The sequence below is a fragment of the Pseudochaenichthys georgianus genome, chromosome 5 (assembly GCF_902827115.2).
Source record: "Pseudochaenichthys georgianus chromosome 5, fPseGeo1.2, whole genome shotgun sequence".
NCBI lineage: Eukaryota > Metazoa > Chordata > Actinopteri > Perciformes > Channichthyidae > Pseudochaenichthys > Pseudochaenichthys georgianus.
In genome coordinates, this window is record NC_047507.1 from 8,805,151 (window position 1) to 8,824,803 (window position 19,653).

Here is a 19,653-nt window from a genome sequence, read left to right on the forward strand (position 1 = left end):
ATGCAATCCATCTTATATTCATGTCCAAATTTGATCTTTGCCTTAAATACCGTTTCAGTCAGTCTATGTGGAATACAGCAGGCCCATCAAAGAAAACAACACATTGTTAGTGACATCTCTGCTCTGATAGCCCAGAGGATGAAAAAGCAGGAAAGGAGTCGAGATAAATGTTAAAACACTTTCATGTCCGCGTCTGAACCCAGGCCAGGACATTTGGCTCTGACCTTGACCACTGGATAAGATCCATCTCTGGTGACCACTGACCTCCAACAACCATTTTATTTTAACTACTCCCAGTACAATCGTCAGCATAGCCGCTTTAACCTTTGTTCTGACACCAGCAAACTTTACCCGCCCTCTGTGTCTTCCCGAGGAGAAAGAAAGGGTGACTGACAGTTGACCACTGTTCCAACTAACCCTTTTGCGCCAACTATTCATGTTTCAGATCCATCTGTTTCCAAGCTGCGAGCCTTTCATTTTATTTACCAACACCAATTAACAAGACCCTCACACGTTGCCATAAAGTAGCCGCGGTGTACTGTCAAAGATGACAGATGGGCTTTGAATAATCAGCAAAGAGTGTTTGATTCAAGATGTTCGCCATGTAGCAAGCTGGAGTCTTTAACTTTGATAGACAAACAACCGAGAGTGGGACTTAAATTGATTGAAAAACATGAAGCGATGGAGCTTTTACAAGTGCATCCGTCAGATCACTGGTGAGCGCGCACTGTGATGGATTGAACCGGCTGACACGTCCCTGCCAGGTAGCAGGATGGTTGAACACCTTGACGGATTAGGAAGTGAATTGATTTCCATCCGTTTCAAAATGTGAATATGTGTGTGTTGCCCGAATGAATAGTTAATGTTTCTTAACTTGGAGCGGCTCGCACATGGCAAAAGCTTTCCAATAGAGATGTCCCGATCCGATCACGTGATCGGGGATCGGAGCCGATCACGTGATTTTCAAAAGATCGGAATCGGGAGAAAAAAATCGGGATCGGGATTTTTTTTTTTTATATATATTTTTTTTAATTTAATGTTACAAAACAAAAATGACCATGTTCACGTCTTAAAGTCATCCTGAGGACTTAGTTTTGGTTTAAAATTACACAACATCATGTATGTGTTGCTTTCTTTGGGCTTGTTTTCATAGACCTGGTTGCTTATTTCTCTGAAATCTGGCAACAGAGTGGGCGCAGTGTCTAATAGTAGCAGTAAGCTAACAATCGGGATCGGGAGCAAAAAAAGGTGATCGGGACATCCCTACTTTCCAATGATGTCATACCGTAGTGAGTCGCTTAAAATCGGTCACCTTTAGCCAAGATATGAAACAGAAAGCAATTAGGCTTTTTCATGCCATTGTGTTTGGGTTAATTTACAGTAAAGGGGTAGAGAATCGATGCTTCCCACAACATCACAGTAAACAACCAGCTTCACTTATTTTCTTTCACTGACGTACAAACAAGCCCTCTTCTGTATGTCTGCTGACAGAAAGTCCTTTGTCTCTCACATATACCTGAGCAGCTCCGCAAGTGCCCCGATCACCCAGTTATCAACCAACCAAACAGCTAATCAATTGCAAGTAAGCAAGAGGAGCTCAAGTAGACTTCTTGATTTAAATAAAAACCCCACACATTTCCTTCCTAATGAGACAGCGGTAAGAGTGCAGGCATTGTGTAACAGCAGTATTGAAAGGGTCATCGGAGCACGGAGCAAATGAAGCAAGTGTGTAATTACAGCGGGATCAAGGCTCCGACCCCTGACCCGAGATCAGCCTCACGGAGTCATTATTGCATTAATCATTACTCCCCTCTCCGGAAAGTGAGAGTCGAGGTTTGATTAGCTATTCAGAAACTACAATTTATCTTTTTAATCACACTGTTTTTCTGAATTTTTGAATTTCTAATTGACACCCAAGAACCTGCAGGAAAAATATTCTTTTCATTTGATTGTTTTACGGATTTTAAGAATGCTAATTCCCAGAAGTGCAACAGAAAGAGCTTTTCAACTGTGTATTATCTGAAATCAGGTACATTTGCAATGTATTATTATAAATACAACTATAATGGATTCATGAGGCAAACACAGCATGTAGACAATTCCTACAGCTAAAATGTAAATGTGGTATTTGCCATTACATTGAAAGCTGTACAGTGTCAAAATGATTCAATGTTATGATTCCTTTTCCAGTGTGTGTGCATTTCTAGCATCTGTGAGTGTTACTTTGTGCCTGTGGAGCTGGTGTGTGTGTAGGAGTGTGCCTATTAATGGTTGAACAATGACTCATTTTGTTGTGTGCTTATTTCCTTTCCTTTATGTGGTTACAAAAGCCATTTACGAAAACGCATCTCCCACAGAGCTGACATAGATCTGGCTTTTGTTTCTCCACTTCTCTCGCAGCACAACTGTAGACGTGTTACTCCAGTACAGTGAGAGCAGAACGGAGATATGATGTTGCTTAAAGATTGAGACAGAGAGAAGGAAAGAGGAAAACTAAACAAAGGAGACCTGCAGCTGAAGGTCAGCTCTTCTCCTGGCAGGGGAAAGTTTGAGAGTCTAATCACATCGTCAATGCTGTGAGAGCTCAGTGGGATGTGACAAAATGGTGGAGACAAACCTGCAATACAATCATTATCTCCATCTCCTCTAAATACACACACATCTGAATCCTGGAGGGTTTCACTGTCAACCTCTCACTATGTCTACCTGTGTGTGTTTTTGTCAGTAAGGAAACAGAGTTACTGTTCTGTATTGTAAAGTATAATATGCTCCTTCTGTCCATCCCTTCAGGCAGTATCTGCAGCAGGTTCATGTCTTGCCAAACACACACAGTATCAGGGGGGCTGGAGAACAATAGAGAGGCAAACTGGTGGGGGGGGGGGGGATCTTATAATGGGAGGACGAGATGTTTCATTCACGGTTGTCATACGTTTGTGAAACTTTGTGAAAAGTGAGTCCCAACTAGTGTGTGAAATGTAGTTAGCAAGCTAGCAGTTAGCTAAACAGTTAGCTTAAAGTAATTGATAGACTGTTGGAAAAGCTTGCTAAATATAACCTTTACATTCTTCAAATTCATAGCATTTAATGCATCGGATAAAAAAGCTAAAGTTTGAAGCAGCTGAAAAAGAGTTTAAATGGTTAATGTTGTCAAATGGAACTGTTGAAAGAGCTAACATGAAGCATATCAGATACATGGTGGATATGGAAACATCAATAGATGCAAAGTTAAAATGGTTATTTAGAAGCAAACAAACTGTTTTAACAGTTAGCATTACATATCATAAACGGTTGCAATTACAACTTTCTTCTATTTAAAGTGGTGTGTTCGTACACCTGAATATGTTTAATTTATGACAAATATTGCTTTATATATTTAATAGCATAACATCTAGTTCAAAACCAATTAAAATGACCATGTATTGTTAATGAAGGTGCATTCGAGTTCATCAACGTTGGGGGTACTTTAGAAAAAAAAGATTGGGGACCTGTGCTCTAACATGCGTATGATTTTCTGATTGCATCTGTTTGACCAGTAACGTGTGCAGAAGAACTACAGAGCGCCTTGCCCCCCCCCTCAAGTAGCGTTCGCGTGTGTCTCCCCCTGGATGTATCTCAAATGTAGCATGACAACCTGTCATGTTTGGCTTTACGCGCCTGCAGCTAAACAGAAGGGTTCATTCCCCATCACCGATCAACAGCGAGCGTGCATCCGCGTGCAACCGCGTGCATCCGCGTGCATCCGCGTGCATCCGCGTGCAACCGCGTGCATCTCTTGTTGAAAGAGTTTGCAGCTACATGTGAACACAAAGTGGTAGCATGAGCGGATATTAGGGCATCGGCATGCATGTGTTGAGTAAATGAGTACATGTTTGTGTGTGTGTGTTTGACCATACTGTGGCTGAGGGCTTACATGTCTCGTACACTGGGATAAAGGCAGTAGTGCAGTGATGAGCGCCTAATCCGAGTGCATGTGATCAGCCCGGCGAGGCTGGAGAGATGGGAGCGTTTGACTTGTTAAAAGGGATGCTCTTCACTAAGAGCCTTGTTGGCCCTGACATAACTGGAACATAGTTCCCCTTGACAAAGCTAATAATCAATTCCCACTATAGGGATAATCTGACAGCGGACCCCTGCTGAGCATGACACCTCGAAGCTGTCGTCACATCCCCATATATGAATAACAACCCAACAGTTGCCAATAGCAGCTGCATTAATCCAACAAGGCCCTCATTCACGAGGTAAACACTTGGCAATGGGACTGATCCTCAATGTGGGCTTTGATGTTAGCGTTTGATGCTAATGCCCGATAATACAGCGCGAGATTGAGACTGATTTGGTCAAAGATAGAGTGCTCATTCCTCCAGGCTGTGTCAAACCAAATGACCTCTGAAGATACACTTTTGATTTCTTCTATCAGAGCACAGGCCACTCTTTATATTCCTTTCTCTTTTGTGGGAACATAACCTGTGTTTGTTATGGGGGCAGCAGGTGTCCCCCAGGGGGGCGGAGAGATGAGCTGGGCTGCGGCATCGTTCCTCATCTAGACGGAACATTAATAACGCCGGGACCTGGGGAGAGAGCTCCACCTGGGCCAGACCGGTGCGCTGCCGAGGGGAAGAGACCACTGACTCCACAAGTCTATAATCCCTCACAGAGCGCAGCTAGCTAAACCCCACCCCCCCACATATGTCCATTTTTTCCCGCACTCATGAAAAAAGATCCTTTAATCAAACGCCGTGTTTGCAAAGTGCGACACTTCCGACTACAGATGAGTTCTTATGAATAATCACGCAATCATTTCGTCTGCCCTTCAGCCCCTATCCCGCAGTGGTTTCGGTGTTAAATAAATAACAGCCTGATTCACTTTCAAGCAGATGGAAATTATCCAGGAGAAGAGGCCTTAACTAAAGGAATACAATTTTCAAGAGGTCAGGCTCTATTTACTATTTCAGTGTGGCGCAACGCTGCTCAATACTGTAGCGTGCTGTTCAGTGGCTTGTCGTTTCCATTCTTACCGCCACTCCATCTATAAGTGCTCGTTAATCGATACGCGAACAGCGAGGACTCTCTCGCTGCAGGAGCCCGAAGCATGGAGGCATGAAGTGTTAACAACATCTCCTACTTCTCCACCTACAGGCCTCCGGCCATGTAATTTCTATTTGTATATGTTTGTCAAACTTTTACTGTTAACTTTTTCTATCACGTGAATTTCATCTGTGGTTAGCTCAAGAGAAATCTCTCAGTTTGCTGTTTTATCATCTTATCAGTTTTGTCTTAAAGGTCCCCTATTATACTGTTTTTCATCAATATAGTTTAGCTCTCAGATATATACAAAACATGTCTCTGATTGGCTGAAACACCAAACAGATCATTGCAGCATTACCCATAATCCCCTCTGTTTCAGCCCTGTTTCAAAAGTGCTGATTCTCTGTCTGTTACTTTAGATGAAAATAAGGAGCCCCTCCCCACGCCCCTCTGAGAGAGATTTGGGTACAAAGAACACAATGGTGCTCTAGGAGGAGATTCAGGGGATAAGGGGGGGGGGGGGTTACCTTGGTTGGTGATTGGCTAATGGTTACACAAGCCAAAACATCATTATGACATCACAAAGTGGCCAAAATCTGATCAGCTCATGTTCAGACAGGTTTTTATAGAAATGGATCAAAAAGAGAGAGAATCTTTGTTCCTGAAGCTTTCAGAATCTCTTTACGCAGAGGAGACACATGTTTATGTATAAAACATATGAACAAGTGGATTTTGCATGATAGGTGACCTTTAATGCCATGTCTAGTAAAAAAAGACACGATCTGAGTAAATATAAAAGAGTGCAGAGTGGTTGCCTGCCTTTCTGAACAAGGACACCACAGTCTACAAGTCTCAAGGTCAGAGCTCTGTAAATGTTTCATTCAGCAGACGTGTCAAACCACAGGGAAACACACATTCAAACCTTGACAAAAAGTCACAAGGACTAAAAATGTAGCTGCTCACCCAGAGGTTTTATACAGTTTCAGGTATTTCCTTATCAGACAGAGAGAAAGTTTTTGTGTCATCCTTGACTCATATCTAATTTATATTCTAGGGTTTTCTTGAGTGTCAGCTGTGGCTAACCAACCCTGAGAAGCCCACTGAGCAGGCCTGTCTGGCCCTTCATGTAACACCCCTCGTAATGAAGATATTTTGGTGTCATATCTTGGCGAGAGGGCAGCTGGAGAGATGACTTTGATCTCTGCTGAAGGTGTGGGTGTAAAGATTGAGATTGAAGAGCACTACATTAGCTTCCCGGAGTGAAGGGGGCATCACAGTTCTGTCTCAGCAGACTTGTGACTTTCTGTCGACTTTTTTTTCTTTTTCTTCCCATGGAGCTGCCTCTGCCTGATTGTTTTTCTCAGCTGAGGTAATTCAGGTGCACTAGCCTGGAGCTTGCCTGACTTGTGTTTATTAGTTATTCATTTCCATCAGCCTGAGCTGCCTTAGGCGATGTGATCTGCAACGTGCTCCCTGCTCAGGTGCTCAACCCCCCCACTGGATCACCCCTTATCTCCCATGATGCCCAGCAGCGCGGCACTTGTGGGCTGCTCGTAATGGTTGAATGTATTTTTATTTAAAAAAATCTAGCAGCAAAGGAAGTGTTATGCTTAGGGTGTTTTCAAGGTATTTATTAAAGCATGTTTAGAATAAGTATTTTTTGAAAATTATTCATTTAAGCCTTATGCAAATCTCGCCTTGTAACCATATTCTGTTTTTAAAATGTCATGTTTACGGAGCACATGCCATTGAATCAGCTGCAGTCTGAATGAGCCACTAAGGAACCAATTATGTAATAGTTCAATAATGCATTCATTATCAAAGCAATACTATAATGAATTCACTTCAGCAGAAATATTTAGTAACCTCCAGTGTGCTTACATGGAAAACCTCTCCGGCTTTTTTTGTCTCATATAAATGTTGAAGAGTTCTAAAAGACTGCTATTTATTGGTGTTCTTCTTTGGTTGATTTGATTACATTTGACATGATTACAATTTTTTTAATACCAGAACTATGTGTTTTTCAACATAACCACCGTAGAAAACTATGGAGGATAGAACTGTACCCTGGATTACAGTCTCCTGCATGAAACGTGGGTAACACATCCTAAAACCACCTCAAATACTGTTACTTTATCCCTTTTAAAATACTAAATCCAGTAAACCTGAATGTTATAGGACACGTTTAATGTAATTTTAACATAAGTCCAAATTAAGCTGGGCTGGGTACAACAGGTTTCCACACAGGAGCCACAGTAACAAATAGTTAGCTGCAGGACAATATTAAAAACATATAAGCGTTCCTCACCATCCACACAGGAAGGTTTGTTGCGTGTCGTCCCGGCCACTTTCCCCGGTAAACAGGAGCACTTGACTGTCTGAGAACGCTCCTCAATGCGATTCTTGTTACAGCATCGGTGGGCGGCAATCACCTCGCACGTACCTCCCTCTGCGGATAAACAGACAAAGACCCACACGGTTATTACTGTACATGTGAGAGGAAACATGTCACTGAAAATTACATATACATGTAGCAAACACCATTTTTTTTATTTAAGTGTATTTGAAGTGTACTAAGTGTTATGTTCATAACCTGAATTTAAATCAGGCTTTGTAATTATTTGAGTGACCGAGATCATGTAAGTGTATTTCAAGTGTACTATGTATTAATTTATTGAGCTGTACTTAAATCAGGTTTTAAAATTGTTTGACTGATAGAGATCATGCAATGTTATTGTTTGTTTATTGATTGTTATGAACTTGTCTGAGGACCACAGATGGAAATGAGCTATTAGCTATAATCTGGCATATTGCATCTCTTCTCTTTGCTGAGATTAATGTTTTTGTATGCATGGTCCTTCTATAAATAAATAAATGCTCCTGTAACTTTTCATACATCAAAAATTCAAATACACAACAATTATGCGAGTGAAAGAGAGGTTCAGGGAACCTCCACTACCCCACCTCATCATATCATTAGCAGCACACTGCAGTACAATCATTGAGCACTTACACTGTAAGTGTGTGTAACAAATTGGCCCTCGAGGCATCTCAATTATGTCACCTAATTGCCTCTCATTCAGTGTTGGCTGTCCTCATTCCATACCAATCAGCCTATGGTGAAGATCACACCATGTGCTGGCCTTTGCACCCTTAATATTCGCCATATGTTGTCAATATGATTAAAAAGTGATGCACTAACACTTCTTCAAGAAAGACCTGGCAGTCATAGGCCTCAGTCATATTCTAAGATGTCTAACTCAATAAGCCAATACATTCTTAGGCCATACCACACTGCAGCATTAGCTCCAAAGCATAGGTGACATCAGTCGGAGCAAATGCTGTACAAAAGGTCCCGCTGTGACAAAAGAGGATGTCAAAAGGATTCTGTGAAAAGAGAAGGCGATGTGCGCCAATGGCGGTATTGGGTCAAAATAACATTAGGGAAGATATCCCATGGGAGGGCGAGGGGGTGATGGAGAGGAGGGACATCCAGAAATGAGTGAGACCGGCAGGGTGAGAGAGAGCTAGAGGACAAGGTGTGTCTAGCTGCCAGGGACCGGCCATGCCAGTGAGTAATGAGGGGGCGCCTGGAAGTGCCCCCTTCGCACAATTATAAAGTGTGAGGCTAATGCAGCCAACGGAGCTGCGGCAGAGAGGCCTTCCATCACCGCTCTCCCCTTTCCTTACGCCCCAGGAAAAACTCTTCATCTTCCCTCGACAGCCACCGCAACAGACACCAGCGTCCAACAATTAAACTGGAGTTCATCCCTGGACAGAGGAGAGGAGATGAGAGGGGAGGAGAGGGGGAGAGGAGAGGAGAGGAAAGGAAATATAAGAAAGGAAAAGAAAGGAAAGTGAAGGTAGAAGTAAAGGTAAAGTAGAGGAGAGGAGAGGAGAAGACAGGAGTAGACGAGAGGAGGATTTTAATCAATCCTCTCCGATCCACAGAAGTGATAGAGCAAAAAAAGGGGAGACAGCCAAATGCCACCTTCCGTCTGGTTTGTGCCTTACTCAGCTCAGCCGTACAAAGGTTTAATGGTGACATCCTTCTGTGGTTATGCATATGCCTCCAATGGCATGAAAAGCACCAGTGTGTGTTTTCTCAAGCTAGGTTAATTGTGCAAATGTTTGAAATGGCTCGGATCATGAATTACGGAAGTGAGCTTGAAGCAGCCCAGACAAGTTGGGCAACAGTTTTCTTCTCCCATTCCCATCACTGTCTGCCGTTGCCAGACCAAAGAGCTCCGACTCCAGGATTAAAAGGCAAACATTTGCAGTCCTGCTGGACCGTGCTGTCGTGCAGTATTAATGTCACTCTCTCAGCACTTGTTGTTAGATATTTCTAAGCCGGAGGAGGCAGAACACAGACTATAAAAGAGAGGGGAGAAAACCCTTGAGTGTGCTAAAACCCCAAACTCCACAATGTGTTCGCTTGTTGAATATTTTACCGACAGCTTCCTGACCTGCAGACTTGCTTTCAAGTCAAAGCAGATCACTGAATAAGTGAGGACTTTACATTGCATCACAGAATACGAAATTGGTTTTAATTCCCTCAGCTAGATTCAACACTTGCTCCGTGAGTAAGCACACCAGCTAACATACAGTGGGGCAAACAAGTATTTACTCAGCCACCAATTGTGCAGGTTTTCCCACTTAAAAAGATGAGAGGCCTTTAATTTTCATCCTAGGTATACCTCAACTATGAGAGACAAAATGAGAAAAAAAAAATCCAGAAAATCACATTGTCTGATTTTTAAAGAATTTATTTGCAAATTATGGTGGAAAATAAGTATTTGGTCAATAACAAAAGTTCATCTCAATCAATCAATCAATCAATGTTTATTTATATAGCCCAATATCACAAATGTTACATTTGTCTCAGTGGTCTTCACAGTGTGTACAGAATATCAGTATGACAATACGACACCCTCTGTCCTTAGACCCTCACATCGTACAAGGAAAAACTTCCAAAGAAAACCCAGTTTAAAGGGAAAAATGGGAGAAACCTCAGGGAGAGCAACAGAGGAGGGATCCCTCTCCCAGGACGGACAGACGTGCAATAGATGCCGTGTGTAAATTGAAAAGATAATACATTTGCAACATAGGTAGTCCAAATGTTTGGAAATGCATGTGTGTATAATAGGAAGATGAATCCACGAGGATATCCATCCAGGACCTATGATCCAGGACCACAGCCACGACTCAAGATCCAGCGCTCGCGATCCAGGACACAGGACCGCAGGATCATCCATGACTCCGGATCCCAGCGTATATAGACACCAAAAAGAAAGACATTTGGGGAAGCTGGGTTAATCGGAACATGAGAGTACACGGGTATAGACAGAGAGAAGGAAGAAGTAAGATGTCCCCCGACAAACTAAGCCTATATCAGCAAAACTAGGGGCTGAATCTAATCAGCCCTAACTATAAGCTTTATCAAAAAGGAAGGTCTTAAGCGCACTCTTAAAAACGGATAGGGTGTCTGCCGCCCGAACACAAACTGGAAGCTGATTCCACAAATGTGGAGCTTGATAAGAAAAGGCTCTGGCTCCCATTGTACTTTTAGAGATTCTAGGAACAACCAACAACCCTGCATTCTTGGAACGCAATGCCCTAGTAGGACAGTAGGGTATAATGAGTTCTTTAAGATAAGATGGCGCCTGCCCATTAAGGGCTTTGTAGGCGAGAAGAAGAATTTTAAATTCTATCCTGTGTTCTATAGGGAGCCAGTGTAAGGCAGCCAGAACAGGAGTAATGTGGTCCCTTTTCCTAACTCTGGTTAGTACACGAGCCGCAGCATTTTGAATCAGCTGAAGCGACTTGATTGACTTCTTGGTACTCCCTGATAATAAAGAGTTACAATAATCCAGCCTAGAAGTAACAAATGCATGGACTAGTTTCTCTGCATCGTTTTGAGGCAAGATATGCCTGATTTTTGCAATGTTACGTAGATGGAAGTAGGCGGTCCTTGAAATTGATTTTATGTGTTGATTTTTGTGGGCGATAAATCCTGATCAAATATAACACCAAGATTCCTTACAGTCTCACTGGAGGCCAAATTAATGCCATCCATAGTTAGTATATCTTTAGATCATTTGTTTCGTAGATTCTTCGGGCCAAGTACAATAACTTCAGTTTTGGTCGTGTTTAACATCAAAAAGTTTAAGGTCATCCACGTTTTTAAGTCCTTAAGGCAGTCTTGAATTTTATTTAGATGATTAATTTCATCAGGCTTGATTGATAAATATAGTTGAGTATCATCCGCATAACAATGAAAGTTTACAGAATGATTCCTTATAATATTGCCTAACGGAAGCATATATAATGTGAACAAAATAGGTCCGAGCACTGAGCCCTGTGGCACTCCATGGCTAACTTTGGTTTGCGTGGAAGATTCATCGTTAACACGTACAAACTGAGAGCGTTCAGATAGATAGGACCTAAACCAGCCTAAAGCAGTTCCCTGTATGCCAACTAAGTGCTCTAGTCTTTGCAATAGGATATCATGGTCGATAGTATCAAATGCAGCACTGAGATCGAGCAAAACAAGAATAGAGACAAGTCCCTTGTCTGAGGCTATTAGAATATCATTTGTGACTTTAACCAGAGCTGTCTCTGTGCTATGATGTCTTCTAAAGCCAGACTGAAAATCTTCAAATAAATCATTGTTTTTTAAGTAATCACACAACTGTTTTGCGACCGCTTTCTCAAGAATTTTTGAGAGGAACGGAAGATTAGAAATAGGTCTATAGTTGGCTAAAACCTCTGGATCGAGGTTGTGCTTTTTAAGAAGCGGTTTTATCACTGCTACTTTGAATGATTGTGGAACATAGCTTGATAATAAAGACATATTCATAATATTTAATAAAGAAGTGCTAATTAATGGAAAAACTTCCTTCAACAGCTTAGTTGGAATTGGGTCTAACATGCACGTTGATGGTTGAGAAGAGAGAATCATTGAATGTAATTGTTCAAGGTTAATGGCTGAAAAGCATTCTAGTTTACTATCTAGTGTAATATTAGAACTTACGATTCCGGGAGCTGTTGATAACACTATACTGGTCGAAGGCAAGAGGTCATTAATTTTGTTTCTAAGAGTAACAATTTTATCGTTAAAAAAGCACATAAAATCATTATCAGGATCTCAATACTATATACCCTTTGTTGGCAATGACAGAGGTCAAACGTTTTCTGTAAGTCTTCACAAGGTTTTCACACACTGTTGCTGGTATTTTGGCCCATTCCTCCATGCAGATCTCCTCTAGAGCAGTGATGTTTTGGGGCTGTCGCTGGGCAACACAGACTTTCAACTCCCTCCAAAGATTTTCTATGGGGTTGAGATCTGGAGACTGGCTAGGCCACTCCAGGACCTTGAAATGCTTCTTACGAAGCCACTCCTTTGTTGCCCGGGCGGTGTGTTTGGGATCATTGTCATGCTGAAAGACCCAGCCACGTTTCATCTTCAATGCCCTTGCTGATGGAAGGAGGTTGTCACTCAAATCTCACGATACATGGCCCCATTCATTCTTTCCTTTACACGGATCAGTCGTCCTGGTCCCTTTGCAGAAAAACAGCCCCAAAGCATGATGTTTCCACCCCCATGTTTCACAGTAGGTATGGTGTTCTTTGGATGCAACTCAGCATTCTTTCTCCTCCAAACACGTCTAGTTGAGTTTTTACCAAAAAGTTCTATTTTGGTTTCATCTGACCATATGACACTCTCCCAATCCTCTTCTGGATCATAAATGCTCTCTAGCAAACTTCAGACAGGCCTGGACATGTACTGGCTTAAGCAGGGGGACACGTCTGGCACTGCAGGATTTGAGTCCCTGGCGGCGTAGTGTGTTACTGATGGTAGCCTTTGTTACTTTGGTCCCAGCTCTCTGCAGGTCATTGACTAGGTCCCCCCGTGTGGTTCTGGGATTCTGCTCACCGTTCTTGTGATCATTTTGACCCCACGGGGTGAGATCTTGCGTGGAGCCCCAGATCGAGGGAGATTATCAGTGGTCTTGTATGTCTTCCATTTTCTAATAATTGCTCCCACAGTTGATTTCTTCACACCAAGCTGCTTACCTGTTGCAGATGCAGTCTTCCCAGCCTGGTGCAGGTCTACCATTTTGTTTCTGGTGTCCTTTGACAGCTCTTTGGTATTGGCCATAGTGGAGTTTGTAGATGACCAAATACTTATTTTACCGAGGAATTTACCAATTAATTCATTAAAAATCCTACAATGTGATTTCCTGGATTCTTTCCCCCATTCTGTCTCTCATAGTTGAAGTGTACCTAGGATGAAAATTACAGGCCTCTCTCATCTTTTTAAGTGGGAGAACTTGCACAATTGGTGGCTGACTAAATATTTTTGCCCCACTATAAATCGCTGCAATGCAATGTGATCTGTGACTTTTTGTTTCTTCTGTGGGACTTAGGAAAGTTTTAGATAACAATTTATTGCTACAAATTTTACAGAAACAAATAATGAAAAGCTTCTGCTCTGAGAACTAATCCCTGTAACATATAATAGTTCATTACTAGGGACAGCGGTTGACATACATTCATAAAAGTCAACAATACCAACGTTTCAGATACACAAGGTGTCAGCAGTAGTTGCAATAAGGTTTTTAAGCAAAGTTTTACACAATGTTAAATTATTTTTAAACATTCAATAACAGGTTTGAATAGATTGGAGGAAAAAGACAGCCTTTCCTTTGATTGAACTGGATTTCTCTCTCGTCAAAAGTTACATAGGGTCTGGGGTTTTCATTGTGAAAGGTATGCCTTGTTTTTTAGCTTTTGGACATTGACTCAATACTAAGTATTAAGCAATTTAGACTGATTATATATTTTTTTATTATTATGATGATTCATTTATTCATGGCCATCAGAATTCTGGATGATCCCCAACACACACAGAGGCCACGCTTGTGAGTGTATCAGTGATGGGGAGAGGTCCAGCCATCGGCCAGGTGGACATTAGGGGCGATCACTATCAACCATCTGGTATTGGAGGAGGGGGCAAGGCAAATGGCTCCGTGATGACTCTACTGGGCCAGTCGCGAGAGCCACTTAGATGACAAATGGCCACTTGGTCAAGAGGTAATTTAATTCAGGTAGCTAGGAGCTCGGTAAATGACCATCCATTATGTGTGTCTGAGTGTGTGTCCATATGAGTTTGTTACTGTGTGTATTTACTCACACGATACCGTGGCACCGCATAATATATGCTGAAGCGCTAAAGTGCACATCAGTAACTGTGTGTGCATAGCGGTGCAACACAGGATCCACACAACTGGAGACGTGATGGATGTAGTGCTCAGAGCCTGTCAGGCAGCGAAAGGGGTTAAACCAACCTGCTAAGATGGAGTGGGTAGATGTGCACTTTAGCCTTTGGTGAGGGGAGGTGAAGGGCACCGATGAGACCACTGGCTGCTCATTTTTCTCTTGGCGGCCCACAGTGACAGCAGCCATTAAACGACTAGATGAGATGATTAGGTTTAAGGAAATCAATGCTTCATTGTTCTCAGCTTAGCCCAACGGCCAATTAGGAGCTGTTAATGAGCTATGGTTGTACAATGTGGAGAAAGATGGGGGAGAATGAGCTCAGAATAAAAAGCAATACTTCATATTAGAATATTTTCTGCAGAGCAATGAGATATTAAAGACGACGAAGAGTTTAAGATGGTAGAAAGGCAAAGTTCCTGTCGTTTTACACTTATATAAATGTATAATATTGGCTAGAATGTAAAATTCTTAAAATAGGGCTGGCTGTCTTATCATTAACTATTCCCTTTGAATGTACCATTGTAACACGGACTCCCACAGAGAGTGTTATGAGTTGGAGTCTAATGGAAAATCAATTTTGCAAGCCCATCACTTTTAACTCAGTTAACAGTGGGAGTTTTAGCGGAGTGTTTCATTAGCCCAGTTTAACCCAGAAAGTATCTGAAGGCTTTGTTTTGCTGCAAAAGAGGGAATTATTACATGAAGCGTGGAAACCAGTGTTTCAAGCGTACTGACCATGGAGCAAATGATCTGTACATGCAGATCACCATCAAGAGCTACAACCCATGATGAGCTGCATCCCACACAAGTCAAGGTCACAGCAATAAACCCATTAAAAGTGTATCCGCCCGCAGACTTCACACTCGCAGGTATGACAGTGACGGTTTCTTTTCATCCTCCGAGTGACAAACAAACTATAACTACCTTTTGATCTCAGTGCAGCTGGCACATTTAGACACAGAGATAGATGCAGGTGCTCATGACAATGTCACTACAAAAAAACTACTTTTTCCGTCTTGGCTCAGCTTCAGCGTCAACAACTATAATCTATGCGGAGTGGCCAAGAGCAGTAATCACTGGCTTGCCATCAACAAGCATTTTTGTCACCTCCTCAAACACTCTTTAGCGCTCTCGCTCACACTGCTGCGGTTATTAAGTAATGACATATGGCCGAGGGAAGTAACACAGCAGCCGGGAAAACTTAAGCCTCTCAAGGAATCGTCATAACAACTTAATCAGTGCACACTCAGGTGAAAAGGAGTGCTGGCGAGCGTGCTGGAGAGCATGCTGAAGTGCCTGTTTTGTTTTGTCAGACAGGCAGCTGCTGCATCAACCACGGTCCATCTTTCTTCCAAATTCCTTGTCGCTGTTCCCCGGTGCTTTTGCGCTACACTTCTAATTGTCAATTTACATCTCACGTGGCAACAAGAATTATCGCCTCCATTGTCAGTAAATAAATGCAGACATGTGTTGAGCTGAGAAATGTAAATTCGACACAGTTCCTCATTTCAAATCATCGCTGAAAATGATGCACATCTGAAAGACAAATGGAGACTGTCGCGGTGAAGTGAACAAAGTGACTTTGCGCTGTGCGCCAGAAAACTCAATTCAATCCCCTGTTCGAGTTTCATTAAGCGGCAGATTGTTTGTCGAGTTGAATATTTTATTTGAAATGCTGCGTTATTGAAAATGACCCTTTTTTGTAAACACAGTTTTAAATATAATGAAATGTATCCGATTCAAAAGTTGTCCGATAACTCCAAAATGAAAAAAAACGTATTCTGTTTGTCCCGATTAGTTTGTTTTGATTATTTATGATCAGATCCAAGAAGCAAAACGCATCAACGTGGCTCTGGGGCAGCTGTCCCAATGCATATATGTTTAATGAAGCTCATCAGAATTGAGCTTTTCATGACTTAAACATTAAGTTAAACCTCATGAACACTCCCCCTGATTACTTCGGATAATGTTTAAACATGCTACGAAGCGCCGTTGAGTGGATTCAAAGCAGTGCTAGGGAACAACTTTTTAACATCCTTCCTCCTGGCAATTGATACTGTTTATATATTTCATCAGAAATGACACAACTCTCATTTGCTCCATGTTCTTCTGCAATGTTACCGGCTAACAAAAAGAAGAGTATGTGAAGAGAAATTACACCCTTTATATCCAGAATATATCACGAGTGTGGCACTCACGCTCTCTGCCTCACACCACAGAGAAGGGAGGATGTGTGAAGTGGCAAACAATAAGGACAGGCAGAGAGCATGTATCTATGTATGTGCTACACTGTTATACATCGCGCCTCCTGGAGGTATTAACATGGATACTAACTTTGTGTATTCCACATAAGAAAGATTTCTCTGTGGGTAAACAAAACATGAAGAGACAACATTCCTGTTATGTTCTGGACACAGAGTACTTTTTTTTTGCTGCGCTGAAGTTCTCCTGGCCTTTGAGAGTAAATCGTCCACTAAGGCCGACTTGTTCTCACTCTGAAGCCTTCTCCCAGAGGACTGACTTCCACCAATGAATAATAAAAGCTAGCCTCGAGGAGCAAGGCTACCAGAGGAGTTTGCACAATCCACCACTCAAACACATCTGAAGTGGAACAGAGCAGACTGTCTCCGAGAAGAACAAAGACATTCATCTCAGGCCTAGTTAACCATTGTTTATCCAATGTGAGAAACCTTTCGACCCGCGTGCCGCTGATGCCTCAGTGGTGGATCCTCCATTTATCAAGTGCCCATCGGCACCCTGTTGCAGTGACCCGTATGGTTTCTCTGACCTCAGCCAGTGTGACGGCTGGTTCCTCACTGACCCTTCTCTGGCCTGGATCTCACTTTCCTCCCTAGGCAGCATCACCCACAGTAATGGGAGTAGACAAACAAGTGGACATACGTAGCAGCTATAGTAGCGCCTAGAGCTACCGCAAACCTAAGGAAGAAAGGGGGAGGGGGGGAGAGGGGGAGAGGGGGGGAAAGACACTCCAGAGCTCACACTGACTGACAGGAACTACTGACGCAGCTATACTGGAGTCAGACAAATCAATGTTGTTTTTTCCCCTCTGCTGGTAAGGCTCACCTCTCAATCTAGCTAGTCCTACAGAATACTAAATATGCTCCACTACAGTGGCTCTAACTTACAGAATCATAATATATATATAGACATTTTATTTATTTGGATAAACCCGTTGAGATGCACCATCTTGTTTTCAAGGGGGTCCCGACAATAGCAACTTACAGACTTACATAAACAAAAAGACAAAAAGCAAAACATGACACACAAGACAAACCACGTACAGTCTGTTAAAGTCAATCATAACAATTTGAGAGACAGTCGAGCAAATCAGTTTCATCAAGAACAAGTGCAGAGCAGTTGAAAGTGAGATGATAATGCATGTTTAAATATACCCAATGATGCAAGAGATCTAATAGCAGCAGGTAAAGTATTCCAGTCAGGTGGGGCTTTGAACATGAACGCTCTTCTGCCAATCCATTTTTTTTTTTTCGAGGGGACAGAGAAATAAATCTGGACAGAGTGTCTAACTTGATGATTTGGCGAGTAGGGTACAAAATACTGCTTTAAATAAGTAGTTAAGATAAATGTATTTAAATATCAGCTGAAGCCAATGCGTGTGTCTTCTACATTTAATGAAGGCCCTTTAAGTTGGTCATACATTGTGCAGTGATGTGTACGAAAAGGACAACCAATAAGAAATCTGCATAGTCTATAATCTGAATGGGGTTCATAAATGATGCAAAAAAATACATAAAAGAGGAAAATCTTTACTTTTAACATGTATTATTCATGCGTGGAGAAGTGGATAGTGGCTCTAGTTTACTGAAAAGGAAAAGTAAAGTGCAGCAATTGCACCATTGGTGGTAATAGTCTTGACAACTTTAACAGGTAATTCCATTAGTAGGAATACTAAATGCGAGGTGCTGCTGGCCGCGGCCCTGGTCGATTCTTAATCACCTGTATGGGTTTCCTCTTGTGGGCCTGTATGACTCCAATGCTCACATCTTTATGGTTATTAAAGTTAACGATTGCCGCGTGCCTCTGATACCAAGGCTCCATCAATACCAGTTCAGAACCATGAAATTACCCCCGTCCAGAGGGAGCAGCGGGACAAACCGGATTATGAAGGGCTCTGTAATGCCTTGGCATATAACTCGCCGTGTCATGGAGCAAGAAGACCCACTGCCAAGCTGAAGCGGGTGAATAATAAAGAGGCCGTTGACAACCATTATAGTTTAAATGTCAATTCAAGCTTTTATTACCCTCACGGTTGTTCAGAAAAGCAATGAAATGTAATATCTGGCAGGTAGCAAAAAACTAAAAAACACAGCTTTGGAGAAAACACATTAAAAGTTCTGAGAAGTTACCCTCGAGATGAATGGGAAACGAGGGTGATTATGGTAAATATATGCAGGAAGTAACCTACTTCTGTGGTCTTTCAGGTGTAAGGATAACTTTGTTTGGCGCTCTTTTATATGCATGACAGTTTGATCTTGTATGGAGACAAGCCCGGCTGCATTTTAAATGTGGTATCAAAATGAAAAGCTGCAGTGGAGGGGAGAGATGGCTCGTGTCCCTTCACTTACATCCTGCTTATCTTATTTTCACGACAGGAGGGTAAAGCCAGGAATAGTGTCGTGCCGTGCCAGAAACACTATTGCACAAATGTATCATGTGCTGTCACACTCGTATATAGAGTCAACAAATTCCTATTTATCACTTTTTTCTTTTGTACTTTATTCCTCTCTTCTGGTGTGTGCCTGAACACTGGATCCAGGCGCGCAGGTGTGACCGCACGTCTTTGTGTTTTACTGCACCCTGCAGCACAGTTGGCAGAGCCTGACCTCTATCCAATGTCCATATGACACAGGTCACTGCTCACTCTAAATGAGAGTCGGATGGTGAAATGAGAAACTAAATTGTCCATTCAAAATCACAAAACGGACTTTTTGAACGGCGGCATCGAGCAGCCTTCAAAAAGTGACATTCCCGGGTCGGAAACAATTGGCGCTGTGCTGTGAGCCCTGGAGAACGGCTTGAAGAGAGACCGTGAGTTTCAGTTCACCTCTTCTTAAAACGAATGGGAAAAAGTTCTGAAAAGGGCTTATAATAAAGTTATACAATGCCATATAGGGTTATCGAGTACAATCCATCAGAGATTGTCTGGTCGAAGGTTTATTTAGAAAATTGTGTGGAACAGAAGATCACGGTGGAGGTGGTGTGACGCAGAGAACACGGTGGCTGTCTCCTCCTGCGATCACGCCATACTTCCGCGCGTGGGGTCTGGAACGATGCCGCTTGAGGTTCAGGCGAGGACTGTCTGAA

The 19,653-nt window shown here is 42.4% G+C and overlaps 1 protein-coding gene across 4 annotated transcripts in view; it reads right to left on the bottom strand.

Moving 5' to 3' along the window:
• The window catches only part of LOC117446995 (chemokine-like protein TAFA-1), a 132,612-nt gene that overhangs the window by 13,281 nt on the left and 99,678 nt on the right, over nucleotides 1-19,653 (bottom strand). For all 4 annotated transcript variants that reach the window (XR_011643248.1, XR_004552184.2, XR_004552185.2 and 1 more), the window contains exon 3: nucleotides 7,334-7,474. Coding sequence is in view for 1 of the 4 variants with exons in the window: in XM_034083553.2 (XP_033939444.1) it covers nucleotides 7,334-7,474 (141 nt within the window). In the remaining 3 variants the exon portion in view is untranslated. The remainder of the gene's footprint in view (nucleotides 1-7,333; nucleotides 7,475-19,653) is intronic.